This window comes from Panthera pardus, unplaced genomic scaffold, assembly GCF_024362965.1.
Source record: "Panthera pardus isolate Hobbes unplaced genomic scaffold, ASM2436296v1 HiC_scaffold_7, whole genome shotgun sequence".
Lineage (NCBI taxonomy): Eukaryota > Metazoa > Chordata > Mammalia > Carnivora > Felidae > Panthera > Panthera pardus.
In genome coordinates, this window is record NW_026527002.1 from 38,724,960 (window position 1) to 38,751,212 (window position 26,253).

Sequence of the window (26,253 nt, forward strand, 5' to 3'; positions counted from 1 at the left end):
GTGAAATGCTATAAAGCCCAATTCAATTCCTGTGGCCTTCATCAACCTTTCCCTGACCACTCCTGGACCTATGATCACCTTCTCTCCTTTAACCGTAAGGGCATTTATGATCCATATTGGCTGGGCAACCTTTGCCTGCCATCGTTCACCTGAGCCCATTCCCACCAGTACTGCACGTACATAAGCCTAGATGGGAATCACCCAGGGCATCCTGGGCTGTGAGGCCACACACTGAGAGCAGTAGGACACCATGATTAAGAACTTCAGCCTAAGTCCATACAAGCTCTAGGAGTAAATGCACTCTAGCAGTTTTTACACATAGACTTAGCTCCCAACTGTGTTTACCAACTGAGTTTCCTGCTACTAGAAAGAGATCTCACCTTATTCTCTCTCTTTATGCCTTCAAACCCACCCTGATGGACTTTACTCATTCTATCGCAAGGGCCACGAGGGAAGGGGGCTGTATTTACTCCAGTCTTCATACCCAGCGCCTAGCACAGTGCCTGGCTCACAGAAAGTGTTCACTCAGCATCGGCTGAGTGAGCAAAGGAATAAATGATGATCAAATACTATCTCGTCTATCTTCAAGCCCTTTTTCTTATATTGTGATAAAGGATTATTTTTAAATCCTTCAAATATTATTTTACAACATGTATTAACCAGAAGGCAGGAGACTAAGCTATGATTTATTTTTTATTTTATTTTTTTTTAACTTTTACTTACTTTGAGAGACAGATGCAGAGTATGAGAGGGGGAGTGGCAGAGAGAGAGGGAGATACAGAATCCAAAGCAGGTTCTAGGCTCCAAGCTGTCAGCACAGAGCCTGACTCGGGGCTCGAACTCACAAACTGCGACATCGTGACCTGAGCTGAAGTTGGCCGCTTAACTGGCTGAGCCACCCAGGCACCCCAGCTATGATTATTTTTAGTCAAATCGACAATGTAGGATGACCCACAAGTTAACGAACAAGGCAATTTTAAATACCAGGAAGCTCTCAAATATCTCCTGTGTTACAGATCTAATTTCATTTTCAATAAAACAAAATATCCTAAAATGACTGTGGCCTACACACGCTGACCACTTTGAAGCCCATTGCATGCGTGCTCTGGTGGCCTGGACTCCCAGCTTTTACACTTATCCGCTATTTGACCTTGAACGTGTCACTTAACCTCTCCAAGCTTCAGATGTAAATCTCTAAAGTGGGATAGTAATATCTAACTTACCAGGATGATACAAAGGTGAGAGAGAATACTAGAAAGTGCCTATCTTGGCCTCCCTAGTGCAAGCACTGTTTTATCTCATGTGCTCAGATCCCATCATTTGATAGTAGAAAGCTGGTGTTACCTATTTTAATACGATGGTTTCAAGCATTAAAATAAAAGCATTAGGTCACTACTCAAAAATGATCTAGTTCGACCATAAGTTTTCCTTTCTGAAAGTCACTACTGTACGAATAGTGATAAAAATATTTACGATCAGTCAACAGTTCCAAAAAATGTGGAATTAAACCGCAGGTCCTAAAACATTTTACAGTGAAAAATAAAAAATAACCACAAACTAATATTTTTGATTAAAAATTTTTTTTTTACCCATCTAATTTCATCTGTGGAAGATCATCTCTGGGGGATAAAAGGAGAGAGAACCAATTACTTCCAAAGACTGGTTTCTCCAAATAAAGGCATCTGTTCCATGCTGGCAACTTTCACGTGAAAGAAAAACAGAACTCTGAAGAGTATCTGCACTCAGGGTAGATGGTCACACACATCGAAAAGGAGATCTACAAGAGTCCGGCTGCAAACGTGATCTGCTTCCTGCTGTTCCCCATCAGCTAACATCTCCCTCCCCTCCTTCTCTCTCTTTCCTGCCTCCCCACGCCCCACCTCAGAAACTCACAAAACAGTGGTATTTGTTACACTCTAAACAGTAACTTTTCTAAGAGCAGTCCTAAATCTTGATAATTTTCCATTTGAACTTTAGTATCTTTCCCACCTGCAGTCTGGGTGGCTGGCCCTGTTCATGGGGAAAACTCCTAGGTGGTAGGATTTGAAGACTTGAGGAGAGTGACAGTGAGTCCTAGAACAGAGCAGTGCGGAAATCAGAAAACCTAGGTTCCGACGTTGCCCCAGCACACATGCAGGGTGACCTGGGGCACGGGTAAAAGCCTCTAGGAGTGATTTAGGAAATGAGTTCATTCCCAGGTGAGGACTCAGTAAGATGGTATGTGAACCTCATTCTGTGAAGACCTCCAGTCCCCTCCCACCACCATGCAAGCATATCTGCCTGAAATTGCTTGGCCACCTGCGTGAAGGAACAGCAGGCTGCTCTTCTGAAATGATGTCTTCAAGTGAAAACGTTACCTGGAAGGAAAAAGTGGTATTTTCACTCGCTTCCGCATTCTGAGTCCCAGAATCTTGGGGGGAGATGGACCTGTTATCCTATCCAGTACCCTCCCTAGTTGTAAGTCTAGTTCATCGAGCAGCAGAGCAGTTGGGATCCCGTACAACGTCAGAAAAGATAAGATGGGGGGGGGGGTAGGTGGCCAGGGTGGGTTACTCAGGGGGAAAGTCCTCAGCCCGTGAATCTGCCCAGAAAACAGCAGCCCTGGGCAGCCAAAGGAGAGAAAGCGATAATGTGGGGGGCATCTGGGAGCAGAGAAGCTGGGAGCCACTAACATGGTTTTTAGCCCTGTTGTGTCCCTGACCAAAGGGACAGTTTCAGCTCACAAATGCATCCCTACACACAGCATTTTCCTTACAATTCAGGGAGTTCACCCTTTACAGAAAGCACACTTGTGAACTTCAGGGTAAAAATAAATAAATAAATAAATAAATAAATAAATAAATAAATAAAACAAAATAAAATAAAATGGGTTAAGATGTGCACATATGAATATGCAAGTGCAGTTTGACTAGAGCTGATGGGGTTGTATTGTTTTTTTGGTTGCAGAAACTTACAAGCCAAAATACAGCAGCAATAAATTGTACATTCTATGATAAGAGAACACAATGAAAGGGGACCGAGATAGAAACTGGGAGAGAAACAACATGTGGTTGAAATCAAAGATTTCTAGGTCTTAGCAATGAACTATTTCAGGACGGTACCAAGTACGTAACTTGAGTTCAAGAAATAAGTTTTCAAAAAAAATTTACTTAACAAAGCATCAAATAGTACCCCAATTGTCCCAGACTTACAAACAACCAGCAGACAAGTCTGAATCAGACGGACAGTAGCAAAGAGTTGGATGTGACAAACCCAGTGTTTGAGGAAGAGATATCATGAAGTCTTCCGAAAGTGGTTTCATTTGAGACTTAGGAGATGACAAAGTGTTTTCCCTGGAAAATGGGTCTTAATGAAGGCTGAAGTGAGAAAGGTCTAGCAAATCAGAGTGTTGTATGCCTTGAACATCTCTATATCCCCAGACATCAAATAGGGCTAGATGTTCTTTTAAGGATTTGCTAAAGCAAGGTGACTGAGAAGGGTCATGTGGAGAGAAGAGAAGGTCCTACAGGGGGTTTTGAGAATCGTGATGGGCAGTTCCAAAGAGGCCAAGTCATGTTCTAAGAATAAGCAAGTCTTTATTAACAGTTATGCTCCATACATAACACCTCATGTAATTCTCATGACAACCTTATGAGGTCATGCCATGATTATCCAGATGAGAATGATTTCCAGATGAACAGGGGGGAGTAGAAGGAGATTCACCAAGTAGGACAGCACTTGGAAGCTGGGCCGCTTCCCCTCCACACTCCACTGCCTTTTGGCAGGGAAGACAGAAGCATGACTTTCCCCCAGAAGGACAGAGTCCCAGAACCAGCCAATCCGGGTCTGATGCTGCAGTCTCTAACTTTACAGTGAGTGAAACACGTACAAGATTTGCAAAAAGGCTCAAAGGACCAAGGTGACATACAACAAAAAAATCTCCTTTCAATCACCATGCCTGGGCCCCACTTTCTTCCCCAAAGCAACTCCTGTTGTCAGATGCTGGTACATATCTCTGCAAGGAGAAGTGTATGCATATTCTTTTGGACAAATGTAGCATATGGCACATAATGTTCTGCTCCCGGCTTCTCCCACTTCACAATATATCTCAGGAATGATTCCACATCAACACATGTAAGTTGGTTTCATTTTTTTTAAGCACTATAGATTGATTTTTATGCTGAAGTCCTTTTCTGACTGCCGGTGATTAATTCTTATCAAGCACAGTTGACAACAGAGGAAAAAAGTCTTACAAAATTCCACTCCGAGAGATTTTATAACAAAACCACAAACTACAAATTTGGTTAAAGTTCAAAAAGTAAAAAGAGAACTACCAGTATATTTTCAAATTAAATGATTCTGGACAAAACAAGGTGAAAGACCCCGAAGTAACATTATCTTGATGAACCCAGACCCAAAAGTGCTGAAATTGGTAGATTTTTGTTGTTGTTTCTCTCTTTTTTTAAATGTTTGTTTATTTTTGAGAGTGAGCGGGGGAGGGGCACGGGGGGGGGTGCAGAGGATCTGAAGTAGGCTCCGTGCTGACAGCACAGAGCCCGATGAAGAGCTTGAACCCATGAACCATGAGATCATGACCTGAGCCAAAGTAGGACGTTCAACCGACTGAGCCACCCAGGCTCCCCGTTGTTTCTTTCAATAACTAAAATCCCTTAAACAGGGAAGATGATTTGCAAGCAACTTAATCTTAAGGATTCAATACTGCCCTTTCACATGCAAAAGGGATTCCTCTACTTTTCCCATGTGAGGCCTCTATTTTAAAACAAAAAATTGTGGTCCTTCATATAATAGTATTGTGTTTACTATCTGCTGGTCGTAAAGCACATAAAGACAAGTTTCTAGTAACTCAGTAAAGTTTTAACACGTTTTTGTTCTTTTAAAGTGTATCTGAAAATGTTATCGCATGAAATTATTTGGTCTACAGACGACTGGGGTACTGAATGAATGAATGTGGGTTCAAATAACTGTCAAGTAACGAGGGTTGAAGTAACTCTCACTTCCCCTCCCAGGGAGTGTGTCCCCACAAAGTCATGCTTCGGCTCTTTCAGGGCCTCTTCCTGACTCCTTCCTCTCTGTTTCCCTGTCTTTTCTCCTCTATGTAACATTACAGTTGAATGAAGTTTCACAAATTATCCTGCAAATACAAGTTTGGTGTTCGAGAAATGTCAAATAGGTAGGTTGCTGTGCTAGAAAGTTAAGAGTCTGACCCAACCCACCTCACCACTTCTTATAACCCCGCATGGCCCAGAGGTACCTACGAAACGGAAGGGATCTCAGAACAGATTAAAATTCATGCAAGAAGCCAAAGCACAGAAGGGAGCCAAGTCCCAGAGAGATCAATAAACATCCTCCATGCGACAGCCACTCTGGAAGGAACACCTATCACTTCACAGCCCTGTCACCATTTTCCACAAGGAACTAGACCACAGGAATCCCTGGGGCAGGGATACACCCCTGGGCTCTGAGGCTTCTCTCTGGAGGCTGAGACTCTGAGTCACATGACACTCGGTGTCTGTGAGGAGTAGAGAAGCTTCTCCTTAAACCACCGGAGTGATTCTAAATTCTGGCCAGAGAAATGCACTGGACACATAATGCAAGTTCTCTAAATTCACCCCTATATCCAACTTCTAATGATTATTCCTTTGCAATGCCTCATCCATCTGCCTCCTCCTTTGTGTCCTACAGACCCAATCCTGATCATCCTGCTACAACATCTAAAATCTGAGTTGCTGCCACCGGCTTCCTGGCTGGTTCGCCTCCAGTCATTCCTCCACTCCGATCCGTCCGACTGGTCAGTGTCGGACCAGCTCTTGAGAAACGCGACCTCACCCGGGTCCATGGTTTCGCCTTACCTAGCACGACTTTTTGTTTTGTTTTTACTTTGGCTTTTGTGAGATCTGTTTCCCCATGGCGCCCTTTGTCCAAAAGAAGTCCAGCCAGAGAAATCTAACATATAGAGCAATTTGTTGTAAAAGCAGAATCTTTCTGGTTTCACGGTGCTAAGACAAATAAAAGGGTCTGAACCCGGGCCGGGCAGCCTTCGCGCCCCGTCCCACCCCGAGGACACAGTTTTAAAAACTTCTGGCTTGCTCAGAAGATAAAGCTTAAATCAAAATGCTTCACACCCAAGACATTTATGATCTGTTTATTTCCCAATCATCACCCATGGGTCCTTTTTGACACAGCCACGTTCTTTAATTTATTCTCTCTCCAGCCCCACTTACCCCACCCCGTTAGTCCTCCGAAAGCCTCTCCCACATCTGGGTTTCTGTACTCCACATCCCTACTTTGTAACTGCTCAGAATCCCATTGTGATGACTTCACTTTGATAAATCCTGTTTTAAGACGAGGTGAAATTCCAACTCGCGCCCCCCCCCCCCAAAAAAAAATAGTCTAATTTACTGGTGCATTTAATCGGTTAAGTCACGAAGGCTCACCAACTTAGGTAGCAGTTTTCTTTGACCTGAGTGGGTCTATCTTCAGTGGGACGTGAGCACGCACTGAGTTTCATGTATACCCACTCATGGACACCCACTCATGGATACCTACCACCTCATTTTGCACATAGCAGGCATTCATTAAATATTTAGCAATTTATTACTCCCAACTGACAAGCCAGAGTGAATTTTTAATTTTCTTTCAGATAATCTAAAAGGGGTCATTACTAGGACTCCCCAAAGAGCCTATGTGTTTCTTTAAAAATAGGAAAATTTGGGAGCCCCTGGGCGGCTCAGTCAGTTGAGCGTCCCACCCTTGATTTCAGCCTAAGTCATGATCTCAGGATTCGTGAGATCAAGCCCCGAGTCGGGCTCTGCGCTGACAGCATGGAGCCTGCTCGAGATTCTCTCTTTCCCTCTCTCTCTCTCTTTCTCTCTCTCTCTCTCTGTCCCTCCCCCACTCATGAAACCTCTCTCTCTCAAAATAAATAAACAGTTTTTTTAAAAAATAGGAGAATTAGGTTTAATGGGTTGCTCATTTTACTGCTCTTTCATTTATATTGTCCTGTGATATTTTATACCTACTGCCTCTAGCCAAATCCAGGCTCGCTTTTGGACAAGTCGATGGAGACTGATCACATCTATGTTCCATTTAGACCTGAATGGACCTACCTATCCTTATTCAATAAAAGGATGAGAATTTATGGTCCATGTTTGCTTCCCATCAGAAGTCAAACCCACATGTGGCCAAATCCTCATTTCTAAATAAACCCAGCTAGAGATGAGAATGAGAATGTGTGACAGGTATGCAAAAGGTAGTCGAGAATACTTGTCTGACACATGGTAAAAGTTACAGAATCCTAACCGTCACTTAAAAAGAACACTTTCACGGGAAACAAGGATTACTATGTCAGTCTGATAAACACCACATTTCCAGTCCCAATATCATCTGCTGTTCTTCCCAGCTGTGTTTGCTCATCACTGTGTACATAACATATGCATAGATTCAGGAAATAAACTAGCAGTCTTTCATGACCTGTCTTACAGCTCACATCTTCCTAGATCCTGAGGTTAGGGAACGGGGCACAGTACATCTCGTTTTAACCACACGGACCAACCGACTTTCTAAGACTTTGCATTTGAGGTGCAACTTGCACCACACGTGCAGCATCCACTGGGGGATGACCTTCCAGGTGCTGGTACTCGGTCTGCCCAACCGGATGTGCATCTGCAATGCTCTCTGCGACTCTGCTGTGCTGGTTCCCTGGCACCACAACTGTACCCCAGCATTTGCAGGTCCCACGACCTACCTTCTTTCCTAAGATCTCTCCGATCCCCGACCTGAGTGGCACAGGGGCGCTCCCCACAAGGTCTGGTGGCAAAGGCTTCTCAAATACTCTTCATAATAGCATCAGACAGCTAGTTTTCCCTCCCCATGTTCTACCGACCACCTCTAGCCCATCGCTGCGCTCGCACTGTTTCCTCTCCTATGATTAGCGGCCACCTAGCTCTCGCGCTTCTTTAGACAAACTGCCATGACGTCTCATGACATTTTCTCTATTATTTCTCTGATGCAATGACCAATCCAGTCAAGTGAGGTACCAACCAAGAGCTCATACTTTTAAGGCATTCTCCTTGGTGGCCAAAAGAAGAAAAGCAAAATCACTTCAATTTGGCCTCCCACTGAACTCCGAATGCCAACACAAAAGTCTTCCACAACCAGTGAAGCGAAACTAATTCTCGTGGCTTCCATTGCTAACAAACTTCCAAGTCCTGCCAATTGCAGATATTCCTAGTAAGCAGCAGAAGTTTCTACTGCCATCCTGGATGATGACAAAGTGCTCTCCTTCATCAAATCGTAAGTACAGGAATGCCATAGCTCCTAAGTTCCAAAGAAATCCAGCCCAGTTCCCTCATTGACAACTTCACAAATTAGGCTTAAACTTCTAATAATGCCTAAACTGTTGAAAAACTACAGCATGAAATCAAAGTGTTATTGGTAATAACTGGGCATTTAAAACCAACAGCAGACTGTTTCTTCAGACAATACAAATAGGGTAACTTCAGTCTTAGTTAAGAACTGACTCCTAACCAAATGATAATGTGCCCTTGTTCATTTAAGGAAGCTGTTACTTACCAAATTCTCTCCAAAAATGGTTTATAGAGGTCACTTTCTAAATTTCCAAGTGACTTAAGTCCACACCTTGAGACAGCGGGATACGGCGCATGCCTAGTAAGCACAACTAATCACCACCATGGTGTAGCTCCTAGCCCCTCACTCCTGCCCCCAAGCACCAAGTTCATCTTGTCCGGCAGCCATGAGGTAAAAGCATAAAGGCTGTTCTCCTTGAGCAAAACCTGAAATATTTAATTCCTTCTCACCGCATAAACAGACTCATTCCTCCATCATTCACCTCTTAAAAAGGTAGAGTAACAACTAAAATTTTAGACAGTCATCTGAGATCCAGGATGGCTGTGGAAAAAACGTCTCCCTGTGCTCAATGCCACTTCTTTTCAATGGAGAAGAGTGAGGAGATAATGATGTTCTACACTGATTCTATTTCCCAGCCATATGGAGGGGAGATGTGCCCCCAGCTCCAAATGAAAAATTAAGAAATTTTTTCATTCACCTAACCATGGGAAATTCTTAAAAGTCTCCTCTCAGCATCACACGCAAACTCATACATGAGAGAGTTGAGAAGCCTAAGGAACACTGAATCTGCCCTTCATCTTACTTCTGAAGAATTCACCTGAAGGCTGGAATGCATCCCGCGCTACACAGCAAAACAGTGACTGAGCTGGAAAGGGAAATCCAGTTTACCCATCCGTCAGGGGAATGTACACACCATATCTTTCTTTTTATAATACAGAGCGTTTTACAGCACACAACTATAGCTGCACACTCCAAATAGTGCAGAATCCCTCTCCTCTTAAGAAATGACTGGGAAGTTGGACCTGGCCAAGTAGAAGATGTAGAGATCAAAATACAGTATGACCAAGTGTGGTCAAGTGTGATGGGCCAAGCCTCGGGGATGAGGGACATTGGGCAGAAGAGAGCTCCAGAGATCAATAAAGGGAATAACAACCTGATTCCTCTTGGCTTTGGTGTGGTGCAGGACAAGGGAACACAATTTAGTAACGGAAAAGCCTGGATTAGGAGGTACTGAGGGATACAGACTGGCAAACACTTGGGCATATCCAAGGATGTCTATCAGCTAGTAGCCAACTCTGATTCCTAGGCTGGGGTGAGGGCATAAGAAAACAATGGGTGCACAGATCGTGGCTGCTGAGAAGCATATTAAGCCATGTATTCAGAAAATAAGCCTCTAATTATTCAAACTTGGGAACAAAGCAGGTGATAAAGTTGGGAGACACAAGAAAATCTCGGGTTTCCATATTAAGGCAAAAGGTCTAGCCAGAAGAGCCACTAAGACATTTCCAAAGTGTTCGAAATGAAGTGATAGGCTGGTTTATAATTGACTTAAAGTCAGTAATGACAATGTATGGGAAGGTTAACCCCAGGCTCACAGCAGATCTCTAATATTTGTCAGTTCTTCTCTCTCCCAAGACCAACAACTAGGTGGTTGGTCAGTGCACACTCAGAAGTGGTCTAGGACCCAGCTGTTGAAAAATTAATGAATCTAGTCAATCACATTCCCTAAGGTACTTAGAGCTGCTGCGACTGTGGGACAAATGGGAAATTTCTACATCTGTGTCCTCATCCGACAAGATCTATATTCGAAAGGCCCTATTCACTCAACTGGTGATTTGCTTTAGAGAGCTTGACCAATGTGAAATCTCCAAAACAAATGCCTGCTCTATTCCCTCAGGAATTGTATTATAAGGTAATCTCAATTAGAGCTATCAAAGCAGTTTTTGTTTTGTTTTGTTTTGTTTGTAAGTAGATCCCTCACAGTCAGTGAAATTGCTAGTGGTTCTCAGCAGCACTGACCGTTTTCAACTCTGGCAAACAGGAGGGTCTCATGCCTTCAACCTCAACCGTGGCACATTGCTTTATCAGTGGCTCCGATGTAAGAGCCACTTTATAAAGCATGACCATTCTGAAGAGTCACAAGAAGCTTCCCCCTGTTGACACCTTACAAGGTACAGAGGCTTCAACGCCAAAGGTGGCTTCAGCACAAAACAACTTGTGACAAGATCACATCCCTAACGCAGACATGTTTCTTTCTTATACTGATATGTGATTCAATACCATTTCTTGAGAGGGGCAAAGAACTTGGTGCTGTACCAGGGAATACACCCCCATGGCTGTCCAGGTCTCTGAAAGATTTGCCACACTTTGGCATCCAACTGGAAATGACATTTCTTAAAAGCATTATTCTTTGGCTGGTTACATACATGTGATCACAGGTACACACACTCAACACCTCTCCTACCTCTTCTTTTGAGCAGGCATTGCAGAAGAAATGCCGCCTTTGTTAATATCCATCCTACTACTGTGTCCCCATGTCCGTCTTCCCCTTAATCCATTCTGGAGATACTCTGAGCTTAACTGTGAAGAGTGTGTCTGGCCATTCAAGTGTCAAGCCATAGCTCTAACTGAGCCTGTGGAGTGATCACGTCTCCACCTGGACCAATTTCTCTAGCCTCAAGTCAAGCCAAGAGCTGTTGTGGACAGAGTCAATACTGAACCCGATCCAAATGTCATCAGTCTCCCTCCTACCTTAATTCTCTATGCCCAGTTTTACATGGAGAGCAGTGCCATTCGTTTTCTTATTAAAGGGATGAACTATTATTTTTATTATGATTATTTAAGATGTGTGAGAGTTTTCTTAATTAATATTAGATGATTTAAAAAGAACTTGTCTCTCCTAGAAATGTCACTGGTAGAATGCATCCAATTTTTCTCTAATGTGGTGCTTTCCCTGTCCATAAAACTTATTTGATTAGCAGTACTATAGAAGCTAAACCTTTTGTATGCAGGCACTCAAGCATAATTTAATCATTTTATTTAAGCATGAAAAAAATGATTCTGAAAGCCCTGTTAGGTAAAATATCCCTGATTAGTTTAAACTTACATTTGCAGGTATATTAAAGGTGAAATAAATCACAGAATGCTCAGTATGCAACGGAATAGTGTTAACTTTGTTATAACAGTCAGCAGCAAGTTAAAAATTGTAGTACTGGAGAATGCAAGGAACAGATATCTCAACTTAAATAACTATATTTAAGCAGATTATTTAAAAACAAATTTTGTTTTGTGTGAACCCTTTTTATATTACCAGGATTTTCACCTATGGAAACCTCTTTCACAGTCAAACAAGATAAGGTCCTAATTGCATAATACCATTTATCTGCTGAGGCTAAAAGTGCCAACAAATGAAAATGCACATGAGGCAAGAGATTGTCAGAATAGAAAATTGTCTTTTTTTTTAATTTTTTTTTTGTTTTTTTGTTTTTAAATAACCCACTCACACTAACAAAAGGCTGCAGTAGCTTCCAAATTATAGGCTGTTATTTTTAGTGGAAGTGGCTCAATATTCATATTGGAGCAGATGCAGCGGTTTAACAAAACAGCTCTTCAAATCCTGCACAAATTGAAAACAGGAAAACTGATTGCATTTTCTCTTATCACTTTCCTTTTCTGAATTGACACTTTTGGCCTTCTGAAAATTTACACATGGCTTTCATCTCAACAGCACCTGCTGATCAAATAGAAACCTAACATTTTCATGAAAATGGTATAAAGGACTAGTTTTGTTCTAAACACTGCAAAGGGCATCAGTCACCTACTTGATGGCAACAATTGCTGTGTATAAAGCATATTCACGATAGTTTTATATTTTCATTGAACTTTTTAAAAAATACGTTAAGTCCCTTCTGCTTTTTTCCCCATATTCACTTCTGTATGACTCAAATTTCTTTGACTCAGTTTTGCCTAATACTTAGTTGTGTTATGCAAAGACTCTGTGAAGTGTATAAAAGGATAGATTATACTAAGAAGATAACGAAAATACTTACTATTTTCTCTGCCTCTGCTTGGAATATACACATATTTGTTTTTACTGATTACGGTCTACACCATGTATATGGGCATAAAATACATATATATCCCATTTTCGCTTTTGTACCCACCAAAAGAAAAGAGGAAACAAAAAAGTCGAAGTCAGGCCCTATTTTGGAAGGGGTCTTACATTTTCTTTTATAGACACAGATTTAGCAGGTGCTCTAATGTCTGAGTGCCCCGGACTGGGGCAGCACAGCTAATACCCAAGCACAAGCTGGTAAACACCTACGTGATGTGACCAACTACTCCCTGAAGTTATCTGAGACCAGGTAAAGATCAATCTTGAAAATGGGTATCCTTATATGCACTATGTGCAAGATTAATAGCTGGGCTGCAGCTCAGCTTTTTAAACAAAAGTGCTCCCCATGTTTCTCTGTGACACCCCATTCTGGGTAAAATTAAAGGTGCTCGTGAGACATGCTACCTGTCGGTTTCTTAGGCAAAAGAGCTCTACCCCTTCTGAAGGATTCCGGGTTGTCCATTCCCATTCTGCCTGGGTGATAAGGTAACCTGAAGGCAGAAATGACATACGGTAATGTATGTGCCACTCTGGCCAGTTGGTCTGTGAATTTCAGTGTTTCATCATGCTCACTGAGGCAACAGCAAACCTGAAATGTCAATATGCTCAGTCAATGGAAGTGAAATAATGGGTCTCTATTGTCTTACCCAATCGATCTGCCGCCTTCGACAAGGAAACATGCCCCCCCTGGCTTTAAACAAATTTTAATTAGGCTTTTAGTTACTGGATCATATTTACCTATGAAAACACCTATGTTGATGATGTGTAGGAGGCAAACGATAATTTCTTCACTTTTATCCATTTTAAGAACATTACAAAGTTGATACCGTAATTTTTTGAAAGACACTCTTGAGTCAATAAAACATGTTTTCACTCTTCTTTTTTTAAACCCACTCCAAGGAAAAAACTCCGTGTTTCAAATCCAAAATACAAATCTACCTAACAGAGTCAGAATGATGTTTTTTTCCTCCAAACCATGTTGAAACCACACCATAAAATCAACCAATTGCATATTAAAAGTAGCCTTCATTCCCTTTGCTCACTCATTCAAGTAGCCACCACCGTTAACATCAATCCAACACCCATTCGAAACAAGTCACACAAAACCAAACACGAAGGATCAATTCCAAAAGCCACTACCCTTTTTGCTCAGTTTATCAATCCTAAACCGAGGGGGTACATGAAACTCCAGTTAAAATAAGGGAGATGGTAGTGACAGCGGGGAGGGGTGGGGGATGAAGAGAGAATAAGACATTTAAGTCATTCAGTTTCGCCTAAGTTCCACGGCCCTTCCCTGCACCACAAGAGAGACAGGCTCACCTTAAAATAAAAATTAAAATAAACTAATCAAGTTGTTAAGCAGCTTTTTTCTCTCCCCTCTTCATCTAAAGGCTTCAGCATTCAGTCAATAAATAATCTATTGTTCCCCCTTTATCGAGTCTCTTTAAACCTATTCAGACTGGCAAAACTAAACCCAATTAAAGATAAGGCCCTCCGGTAATCTCACCTCGGTGAGTCCTGTCTGGATAGCAGAGGTGATGGGAGATAGCGTCCAGGCCAGGACTGATGCCTCCTCCTCAACCCCACACAACAAAAGGCAGATTTCTCTTTCTCCCTCTGCTAATCTTTAAATGTAAATTCTCTCCGCCAGCTAAGAGGAGCGACAGATAACATGTTACATCTTCACTTCTCCTGGTCTTATCGACTTCTGAATCATTTGGAAAGGGAGAGAGGGAAAGAGAAAAGCAGCTTCCCCGCTCCCCCCACCCCCCCCTTCCCACCCCTCCTTCCTCCCCGCTCGCCTCCCCTCCCCGTTCACGGAGATTACCTTCTGGCAAAGGAGCGCAGGAGAGGCGGCCGCAGCCGAGGCGGCACCCAGACCGCGGCTTTGTATTCATTAAACACACATCGGAGCTTATCAGAAGTAAAAGGCTTGTCAGGATGGCACATTGTGTGTGAGTGAGTGTGTGAGCGCAGGAGGGAGAGGAGAGAAGCCAACGTGCATCAGGGTGATTACAATATCAGCAGGGCCCAGATGGAAGCAGGAAAATAAACAGAGGGTGCGTGTGAGACGGAGCGGGAGAGGGAGGAAAAGTGGGAGAGAGAGGGAGCGAGGGAGAGGGGAGAGACACAGGCTGGAGGGAAGAAACCAAAAGGGATGGAGGGGGTGGGGGCTCAGGCCCCAGGATCGGGGGGGGGGGGGGGGGGGGGGGTGGCCAGTGGGCACAAGGTACCCCAACGCTGGCTGAGGGTGACAGCCAGCGCTGGGGGGTGCCTACAATCCCCAAAACTGCCCCCTCCTCCCAGAAAAAGGGAGGAATGCAGACTAGCAAACTGCATCGCCCAGGTTCCAGGGCCAGACTGTGACCGTTCTGGAGGTTCTGTCAAGGTCAGAAGGGATCAAGAGTCCCCTTTTCGGCAGAGCATAACAATGAGACATTCACCACCTCACCTCCATTCGAATTGCCACAATTTGCAAAACAAACCTATTTGAGCCCTCACAGCAGTTACTGCAGTCTTCCAGACCAACCTCAAGTGGAAGTTCTTGTCCCTTTCTTTGCGGGCCCCAGCACTCCTAAATTCCAGCCCTCCCCTACCCATGCCAATGGAGATGGACACAGATCTGAAATGTCTTTCCCTGGGCTTGAAAGTGTCCCAGCAGAAGACTTGTGCAGCCAGCATCCCTGTGATAAGAAGGACCACTTGTGATTGGTAGCTACAGGTGACTTAGACACCTGCTCCACCTCCAGAAATTGTGTTGGGGGAGGGGGTTCCCTATGTATACATCTGAGAGTCTATTTTGGAGGTGGGAATTTGAAATTGAGGCAATCAATCTCAGCCTGAGCTGCTTCACAGCTCTTCACCCACCCAGAGCCCGAGAATCAATCAGAGAACAAGCAAGAGCTAATGTTCCTCCGTCAGACCAGAGTTCACCCTCCACCCCAGCAGGGTCAGGAGGGAGATACACCTGAGTAGTCCCATGGGAGCCCCTTTTCACTTTTAAATGCACCCATCAGACAATCTGAACATCTGATCAGATCCTTAATGGAGTGCAGATAATGCAGCAAAGAAGGTTATTTTATTGGGGGAAGGGGGCGTATTTGGTTGTGTTGTATTTCAAGGCACTGAAGCTTGGTTAAGAAGCTCTCACTGCAGTATGAAGAGAGCAAGTTCAGAATGAAGGAGCCAATAAACTGCATAATTGTGCATGACATACACTGTAACCCCAGCCGCAGTGAAACTCCGGGTAATAACATAGCTTATATACGGATCTGGATAGAAAGGGACAAAACGGTAGCAGGGAGGGAAGCATAAGGCTACTTAGTAAAGAAAAACACAGAAAAGGAAGACAGTCTCTTAGAGACAAATTTGAGAAGAGGCATTGTTTCATCACCACCCCCCTGCAGAACACTCTGCCAAAAACCAGTTTCATGTGTGGTGGGCCCCACCCCCCACCCCCACCCCCACCCAACCCCATGCTCCCACCCAACCCCATGCGCCCACCCCAAGAAAAGAATTAGGAAAAAATTTGACAGGTAAGGCAAAGTGAAAATAAGCTGGACATAGGTGGGGGGAAGGGCACGTGTGAAAAATCTTGTCATGCAATGAATGTCAGATAAAAAGGGGTCTGCCACAATCCTCCAGTAATCCAATAATGTGGAAAACCTCGTGGTTATCACTGAGACGAGAACAAGGTAATATTTCTCCATAAATCTTCAAAAAGTGGCCAGGTTCAGTAGTTAGAGAGGGGTGCAAGTGTAGGAAGTAAGCCATTTGGCAGGGCACCTTACAAAATCAAGTGAACTTTAAATGGGTGAAAATCGGTCATTCTGACATGTTTTAAGTTGAATAACAGATTTCTGGAGTATCATTTGAGTTCTCATAAAAGCTCACCTTTCACCTTTTCTCTAGCTGTTACAGAAAACTGCATTCAGAATAACCAGACGCAATCACACATACCTTCCTCTTTATTACATTTTAGTTAGATCAATTTGGACACAGCCGACATGCAAATACCTGTAAAACCAACACAACTCTAGGAAGAGAACAAATACAACTTACAAATGCCCACTACATTTTTACAAGCTCTTTGGGGGACAAAATGCTATTTAGAAAAACAAAACAATGCACTCCTACTTTCAAACCCAGAAAAGGCTCACTTTTTTTTTTTTTTTTTTAAGCATCCAAACACTAAAGGCAGGAAGAAAACTGTGCAAAACCTAATCTGCCAATGTTCTTATTCTGTAAATGCACAGCATTCCTAGTACCACCTTGTTTGTTCATTGACTTTTGGCTCACAGTTCTAGAAAAGATCAACCAATTCTCAAATGGGAAGAATCCATGACTCTCTTCCAAAGCAAATACTTTGCTGCAAAGCGTTCAATTAAAAAAAAAAAAAGAAGAAGAACGCCATATAATAATCAAGAAGTATAATCACAGAATCAGCGTACAACAGAAAGTGGTTTCTATAATCACAGCTGTCTTAAAGTCCAAGCTGGAGACCAGAAATCTTAATTTCAACTAGTTCTTTTCTTAATAATAGGTTACCTTCCTATAAGAGCAAGAAGTCCATCTGCCCCAGGCAGATAAGTTTGGGAGCATTAATTCAGATAAAAATCTAGCATTTTCTTTCTTTCTTTGAGTATGTGAATTCTAGTGTGCTATAATGTGAGAATTCCAACATATGACCATTATGGCATAATATCTCATTGCTCAGCTTGTCATTATTTCATTTGTAATTCTTATGTTAATTATGTTCATAATTACTATAAACAGATGTGGTAGACATTCATGTGACCTTTCATTGCAGAACGCATTCCTCACTCGTTTTGCTTTAATTTCTCATGGATGTGAAACAGAAATGCAGATAAAAGAAAAAAAGCTTTCTAATGTTCTAATGTCTTACGCACCTAAGTTAAAACAAAACCTCCCTTCTTCATCTGCATTTCAACACATTAGAATATTCTTAACATTTAAGCTGCTTTACAGCACATTTTTAAATTGTACACTGAACCTCACTGCTACTCACTAAATTGTAGCTGGGGATGGCAAACAAAGGCTAGCATCCATGCCTAAGTTGTTTGTCCTTTTTATTTATTTATTTTTTGAATATCAAAGGTTAATGCAGCAGAATTGTGCTTCAAAACCAAGTGCCTAGCAGCTACATACCGATTTATTCACTCATAACTCAACCATCACCCTCTTTACATAAAACGCATTTACAATAAAATCAGTATGGATTTCATTAGCTGAAAACCTCCTCGAATTTCATTTCTTTGGCCCTAATCTATAATTAGTGTGGACAGACAGGTGCAAACCCTTCTCTTCTACAGATGGCCACTGGAAATGGTGCAAAGTAGCTCCTTCTGTTTAAACAACACAGAGATAACCTGCTCTGTCTTATCACTTACAATTACCTCCATTAAACTGAACTAATGTTTGCTTTAATAAAATGTTCACTGTTCTTTAAACATTATTTAGGAACTCTTATATTAATGGCTGTAAAAAAGTGAAGTTGGAAGGTGTCTCTTTGGGTAATAATAACTTATTCTGGATAAAATATTCCCAGTGATGGATAATACCAGGTTCACAAAGGTGTTTCAGTGGATTTAACGTTGTTCATTATTTTGCATAAATAGGGTCAAATATGATATTTTTAAAAGGCACTTAAGTGACAATTTAACAAGTGCGGGGTGGGGGGGGCACGTTTTTCCTCAAGTTTAGACGTATGACAGGTTTAATTTTTTTCTTACAGATTTAACTTGCTAGTAAAGAACATAACTTAAAATCCTGGATTGCTTTCAAAGGATATTTATGTTCACTTAATTTTATGTATTTAACTTCTGATCGATGACTCTGAAAGTTGTATTAAGTTCATCATTTTTAAGCCACGTGTAAAAAATTAACTATGACTATAAGTGCACTCTGTAAGCACATGGTTAAAAATTACTCCGTTCCATAATAAATCACTTGTATGAAGCCAGAGATCACGTCTCCCTGCTTCTGCTATCAATAAAGCCTGTGGATCACTATATGAGGAATAAGGTGTCCATAAAACAAAAGAACTTTTAAACACCCAAACAGCAATAAATAGCTTTTCTCACTGAACTTACATAACTTACAGTAATAGACTCCAGTAAAATGCAACTGACTCGGGGTTTTTTTCACATGCAAATCCTGCAGGTGCCAATTTTTCAGACTGCTTTGCTATGAAGAGCTATGTTGCCTGCATAAAACCTCAATGAAGAAGGCTCCGTATTCAGTGCCTGTCAGCTGATGTTCATATCAAAGAAGTGAGAAACAGGATTTGACAGTGAAGAATGTCCTAAACTGACAACCACTGGCCAGCATTCCTATTGGAAGCATTTCTTTCTCGTGATCCCTTTTCAATGTTTAAAAAAAAGAAAAAAAGTGAGTCTTTTTTTTTGGCTAAGCTTCTATTTTCCAATAAAATAAATGATAATGGCATCTTACGTTTGTGTATTTCTTTGCAATTTTGAAGGGCTCTTTTCTCTGCAAACATGAAGACTAACACCCTCGATGGGAGAGCTCATCATCCAATGCTGGCATTAAGAGCAAGATTTCACTTTTCTTCAGGAAGGACAAATTGTGAAAATATTAAAAAGCTGCAGTGCTGTGGCTGCAACCACACACTGCCCTACTCTCTCCAGCAACTTCCAATTGAATAGTGCAGTTTGCATTGTATTGCAAGTATAATGCCTCTTGTTAGGAAGGTCCTTTAAGAATCGTTTTTGAAAAATCAAATTAATAGCAAGTGTTAGTGGGTCACAGAGACCACGCTGACAAAGGAAAATATCATTTCAAAGACTTCTGGGCTGCTTTGAGTTGTCCAAACATTAAGGAAAAAATAGACCATTTTCCCCATTGCTTTTATTAGGTATGAACTGGACTAGGTGTGGAGAAATACACACTCAAATGCTCCCACTCAATATTTAGCTTTCCACATAAAGTGCTGTCTAAATGGTTTACAACAAAATTATTAATGCTTAAACAAAGGCTTTTAATATAAAGTTCTTCTCTTAGCATAAATCTTAGGTAAAGTCGGTTTTTAACATGCACCCAGAATGAGCCTGATTCCTGGGTTACTGGGTTGGAATTTTCTCTTTTGAAAGAATAAACCAAAGAAATACCAAATGTTAAATGCAGTACAAGTAAATCAATGATAGTCTTCAAGTTCCTCAGCATCCATCCTGGCTGAAAGAAAAGCCTGGGTCAAACTAAGATTCCCTGATGAATCCTGGGTGAGATGATCAGACCTCCCTTAAAAAATAACAACCACTAAAAAAAAGGAAAGGAAACCAGACAGCCCTACCTATGCTATTTGAAAGCCCCTGTAATGTTAATACCAAATTAGACTTTTAGGAGAAATCAGGGGGAAAATCCACAGAAGTATGAATTTGCTTCTGTTTGTCCACATCACAGCTGACATAAACACCCAGGTTGGGGCTATGATGGTTTAAGAAACAATGGTGTTTGTTGACCTTTTCTAAGGAACTGTGTGACAGGAGAAACTGGGCACAGAAGAATACTCACATGGTCAAGGCAAAACACAGCGATAAACTAAAAGGAGGCCCCCAACACTAACAAACCGTTTATCACAGAGAAGCTGGTCAATTTGTATTCTAGTGAGTGTGGGCTCACTGGGCACAGAACCAGTTCCACTCCTGTTTTATGCAAAGGGAGGGGGAAGATAATAAAAGCCACTGAGTGCACTTAAAAAGCATACAGATGTTTAAAAGGAGACTAGGAGAGGGGGAAAAAAAACAAAACACAAAAACCTGTAAAACAGATTTCAGTTCACACAGAAGGTAGAAAGAAAATGCTTTGGTCAGCAACCCGACCTTTATCAGGGGATAAATCAATTTGCAGCAGCTGTGGACAGCCATTTATACACAGGCCCTGGGCAGATTAATTAAGGGAAGCGAAGTTAAAAATTCAAGGGGGCTCAGAGTTACATTAAGCACATGAAGTTGGTCTGAAGTGGCCTCTCCAGCTCTCCTGGTCCTCACTCCCTCGCCCTGGCCTCAGTGACTGGTCGTGCAGGACCCTCTCCACAAGGAATAGTAGCTATTCCTTAAAGCGACATTCTGCAGGTTCCCTCAGGGAGCAGCAGCCAGGCTGGGGCAAGCTGGGATTTGAGGTGCCCAATCTTTAAAAAAAAAAAAAAAAAAAAAAGGCTACGTTCTAAAGACTTCTCCCCTATGCTCAGCAAGGAATAAGGAGATCGAGGGCTGCGAGGCTCCCCAGGCAAACCCTGCAAGCTGAAAGGCCTGGGGCGGAGGGGGTGGATACTATTTTTAGTAACAGTCTTGGTTCACATCCTACTTCCCGGCATCCCAGTACTCAAACTTTTCCAAGGGTTGACCGCCCTTACCAAGAAAAAAAAAGAAAAAAAAAAAAAAAAGGAAGAAGAAAAGAAAAGAAAGGAAAGGAAAAAAAAGGGGGGGGGCGGGGGGTTCAAAAAATGGACTTAAGCGCTTTGGGCCGACACAACCGTCTCTGCTTAAGGCGTCCTGGCCAGCGCAAAGTCCGCCCCGGGAGAGGGGTCTGGGCGCGCCAACCAACCCAGTCCTTTAAGGTTCGCGGAGAGCGGTTGGCAGCGGGGCCCGGGCGCCTCACCAGACCGGCTTCTGGAAAACGAAAGGAATTCGCGGACGCGGCTCCCCGTCTGCGCTCCGCTGGGCAGCAGCCGCCCGGCACAATGCTCCGCGCCCCGCTCGGGAGCCGCGAGGCCGAGTCGGGGATGCGAGGGGAGCCCCCCCAAAGGGCGAGTGGCGAGGGCCCCGAGCGGAGGTCAAGGCAGGTGCGACGCTGCCCAGCGATCGCCGGCGATGGAGTCCCGGACCCGTCCGGGGTGAGAGATGCCCGGTCGGGAGACTCCGCCCGCCCCCTACCCGGGGGCTTCCGGCTCGAGCACCCCAAACGCCCAGTAGTAACAGGGAAAGTTCTCAGGCGGGCGCAGGGCGCCCAGATGCCGCTAAAAACACCCGGACCACAGTCGCAGCCGGGTCTCAAAGTTAACACTCTGCCTCTCCTGCTCTTACAGCTAAGTTTTCCACCATCGAAACATGCCTCTCCCTTCTAGTTAAAACCCCCCACGACGCTGGTTCAGGGCCACCTGCCAAACGCACCGTGGGCACCTTGACCAGTTGTTCTGTCCGGGGGTGGGGGGTGGGAGCTACGCAACATCTTCCTGCTTACATGCCGCTATGATAGAGGGGAAAGAAAAAAATATTTGTAAAAAAAGACTGCGCGGGGAATCAAAGAGCGAAAATTGCATCTTTAGCTGACCCGTGAAGTTCAGTGTCATCTCCTACTGGAATCACCCACGATGTTCCCCTCGGCCCCGTGTGTAGTCCTACCCTAGTTGAGCGACAAGCACAGCCTGCAGCCTCTCGGCCGAATAATCCAAATGAAGATGACGGTCATCAGAATAATAATTAACCGTAATAGCCGGGGGCCCGTCCCCGCCGCCCGCCCGCCGGCCCAGCCCTCCCGCGGGCACTTACACTGCACTGGGCTGGAGAGTCCCACCATCCGCCACGGGCTCCGAGCTGCAAATAAAACTTCCCGTCGTCTCGGCCGGCCCGCGGGGCGAGGGGGCGAGGGCGCGGCGCTCCTTCCCCAGCGAGGCCAGAGTGTCCGCGGCCACTCGCCCACGCGCGCTCGCCTCGAGGCCGCGGAGTCGCCGGCAGAGCGCCTGCGGCCGTCCGGCGCTGCGCACTGTGAGCTGCGGTGCAAAAAGCCCGGGGTCGGGGACGCCAGCCAAACGCAGCCTCCACGCAGAACCCAAGACTTGCGGAGCTCCGCTCCCCTCCTCCCGCCTCCCTCCCTCCCTCCGCTTTTCTGTTGTTGCTGCTGTGGCAGACAAATGTGATGTGGGGCGCAGGGAATTGCCACTGTCACAGGCGGCGTCTGCGTCTGCCTCGCCCGCCCTCGCTCACTCTCGAGGAAGGCGACGCATTTATCTGCAGGGCGGCCGGGCGTCCGCCGGGGAGCAGGAGCGCCGCGCGCTGTGCGCAGAGAGCGCCCGCACCAGGCCGGCCCCGGCGCGCGCCCGCGCCCCGGGCGCCGCGGCCGCTCGGGAGGGAGGCGGCGGCGCGGCCGCTACCAGGTGCAGGGGGGAGGGCCCGCGGCGGGGTGGGGGGGGAAGTGGAGGTGGGAGACATCTGTGTCGTGCAGGGGTCACGGAGGTCAAGTATATGTTAACAATGGGCAGGCCCGGCTCGCTAGGGCGCGCGGGCGGGCGGCCTCCCTCCCAGCCTCGCCCTCTCCTGTGCAGGCTGGACGTGAGGCTGGCTCCCTAATGATGCCTTCCCGGGCCGCCTGCTCTCCGGCGGCCCGAGTGCCCTGCAGTAACCCAAGACGACCACTTTCCCCGGCCATCTGGAGCGCTCCTGGCTGCCCTGCCTGCGTCTCATCACTGGCTGGAGAGACAGCTCTGCTAGAAATCAAGCCACTCTCAGATCTCCTCTCTAATCCCCTTCTGTTAGCTGATTTCCAGACTGACTATTTGCCTTCGCATTAGATAATAGCCTTAGAGAAAACAATTATCATTTTCTTTTTTTTTTTTTCTCTTTGTTTTTCTACTTCTCCCATAGTATACCGTTTAGAGGGGCCTCTTTCTATCTCACGTTTTGGTTGGATGTGTCCCCCTCCCCCAGACATTAATATCAATACTTTGGGGGGAGGGGAGAGAGTCCCAGAGGAAAAGATAGGGTGAAAGAATTTCAGATATTTCCAGAGTAAATAAATAATCTCTCAGTGAACAGGGCTGACAATTTGTTTGTACAGAGCGAAAAAGGGCTTGAATGATAATGAAAATATTAATATGTAGGTCAAATATGATCAGATAATGGCTTGCAATAAGTAAAATGAAATCTTTTAAAATTATTATGGAACGGTGCCACTACTGCAAATGTTATTATATTTAGTGCAACAATTTGAAATCCTACCCTAAACCATGTTCTTTTCCCAACTGGGCTACATCAGTGCAGATTGTCCAATGTGCATGTTTCTAAATCTCATCTTTACAAAGGAAAAAAAAAATGCTTAAGATAGAGTCCGAGTGGCCTGATGCAGAGGGAACTGATGAGACATTCCTGGATGTTATTTTTTAAAGTGGTGCTCCAAATGTGTAATAGTGAGTAATATCCCTTCCCCCATCCTTTTAAACCCAGCTGGAGCTTCCAATTCTGAAGTCTTTTTAGACTCTACTAATTTTTAGCAATTCATTTCCAGAAAACACTCATTGTTCATTCTGCCCTCTCCTTGGGACATTTGACTAATGAATTATAATGGATTAATGAATTGTAATGTTAAGTCTTGGTATTTGATATTATGATGCTGTTAATTTGAATCTCAAATTTTATCAAGTTGGACATTCTATATGAACTTCTGCATTACAGCTTTTTTTTTCACCCCTTGCAAATCTGAACCCCATTAATAATCTTAAGATATAAAATTTACATACACTACTGTAACACCTTTGTGTAGGAAATTATGTCAAAGCTTACTTATATTTTCTGTAGAGAAGCAAAAATATTTTGATATTTTATTATCCTATTACTTGTGTTCTTTCTTCTGCCCAAGTTGAAAATGAATGATTTGGATTCTGGAACAGTACATTTATCCTTATTAATAAAACATCTGAATCAGGAATGGTTCTTGTGAAATAGTGTTACTTCTAGAATCATATTTTAAAATTTAGAATTAAAGTAAATCAACAAGTTTTAGGATGTGAAAGATAGGGGAGAAATAAAATATACATATCATGCCATGCTTTTCTTCTCCCTGTAAATTGTGCCAGTGTAGGTGTGAAATTATAATAGAAATATTAAACTTCAAAATCAATGGACAGTAACTCATAGGAAATCAAAGCAGAGTTTTACATTTCCAGGCTAGATGCACAACACCGGGGCGTATATTTAAATCATGTTTTATAGGATTCTACAAGTCTTATAGGATCTTCCTTTATGCCAGTCATACCCCTGGAAAAACAGTAATCATTGATCTAGTTATATTTCCTTTTTTAAAGAAATACCAATGTTTTCTACTCATTGATGTATTTGGCTTTACATCAGTAGGATATTTCACTAAATCTGAGGGTTTGTTGTTGTTTTTTTTTTTAATTCTGATAACAGCTGCTGAAGAACACACATCCTTGAGCTGATACAGAATGACACAGTATATTCCTTAATCCCACTTCCCACACCCTTTACAAGTCTGTGTTCTACAAAACATATAACATATTTTTCTAGAAGGTTTATCCTTGTATTATCTCCTAATTCCTTTATTTGGAGCAAAAAAGTAACTATGGGGACCAGCTCGAGCATGTGGTGATTCTTAAATTGCAAAATCCAGGAAAATAAAACGTATTAAATGAAAAGGAAGGAGTTCATTGATATCTGTGGCGGGAGGGTGTGAATTACCTGGAAACAGTACAGGTCCACTAAAGATTTGCTTACTCTAGCCTTGGAGTAGGCGATACACATGATATAATATTCACAATACAAGAAAGTATTAACTGATACATTTTTTTGAAACCAATTTGAGGAGACAGGGATCAGTATTAAGTCTTCCTATCTGCCACTCACAAAAGAGATCAAGTTTCTGTACCTTCAAGAGTGTTTAATTTGCTGCCCCCCAAACTCATAAAAATAATTTTACAAAAAAAGATTATTTAGAAAAACAGACACCTACTAACCCTAATGAAACCATTAAATTGAAAAACAAAATGCACAATAATGTGTTCAACTGTACAAAAGTCCTTTCTAGCAATTTTCTTTTTCTCACACTTTGGAACATTTTTTTCTCACATCATTAAACTTTCATTAATGTAAAGGTACCAAGTTCTTTCAATTTACAGATTTTTTTTTTTCAGGAATGTTACCTAAAGGATGCTTTTTGTTTTCCCTTAGGCCAATCCTAAAAAAAAAAAAAAAAAAAGCTGAGGGCTTTCAATACACAATTCAGATGAGTGCTTATTACCTTCTTTAGAGATGTGTGATTCAACTCTCACACACACACAAAAAAATCCTATGCAAAATGTTAACAAGTACTTAATTAGCCCTTTTAAATTTTTTTCTTATAGATCTTAAAGTTTAAATGACTTCCAAGCTGTGATTTTCTGTACCTTGAAAAAGTCCTCCTGTTAGCGTAGGTTGATGAAAATCCTTAATTGCCATGTTGCTTATTTCTAACAAAAAATTATTTATTCTTCTATTTGTGAAAAAAAATAGAGTATGATAAGCATCAAGAATGGCAAGCAATAATTACATTTCCATAAATTTAGAGCCTACCCACTCTTTGCCATATCTCTCCTTTTTCCTGTGTAATTCTATGTAGTTTACTTCCTTGAGCTTTGCATGGACAAGTTTTATTCCAAATCTTTTCAATTTTGGTATTTAAATTGTTTAAGGTCTCATTTTAGGACACAGACAACAACTTCAGGGATCCTTTTATTTTATTCTATAGTATAGGAATTAAGTCACATATCCTTACTATGCACTCAGTGTATATTATAAATATATTTGTGCTTGGGACGCTTTTAACCTAAGATGACAAGCAGACTTTTTTATGGAAAATGTCTAAGTTAAACCAAAAATGGCTCCCATCATCCCTTCAAATAAACTGATTATTTGGTCTGACTTAGTTGCAAGCCTACAGACGATGAGTTTGATTTTTATTTATAATGGCTACATATTCAGATCGTCATGTGTGTGTTTCTGTAGTGCTTTAAGACCAGTCTG

General features: G+C 42.9%; 1 protein-coding gene across 4 annotated transcripts in view; it reads right to left on the minus strand.

The window, feature by feature from the left end:
* RUNX1T1 (RUNX1 partner transcriptional co-repressor 1) overlaps positions 1-22,159 on the minus strand; it is a 141,675-nt gene extending 119,516 nt beyond the window's left edge. The window contains exon 1 of one of the 4 annotated variants that reach the window (XM_019453440.2): positions 22,012-22,159. In XM_019453440.2, coding sequence (XP_019308985.1) covers positions 22,012-22,039 — 28 coding nt within the window. In that variant the 5' untranslated portion in view covers positions 22,040-22,159. Of the gene's footprint in view, positions 1-13,988; positions 14,192-22,011 lie in introns of those variants that run through there. The other 3 variants (XM_019453438.2, XM_019453439.2, XM_019453442.2) reach the window with 3 other exon arrangements.
* Between the last annotated feature and the right edge of the window lie 4,094 nt (positions 22,160-26,253).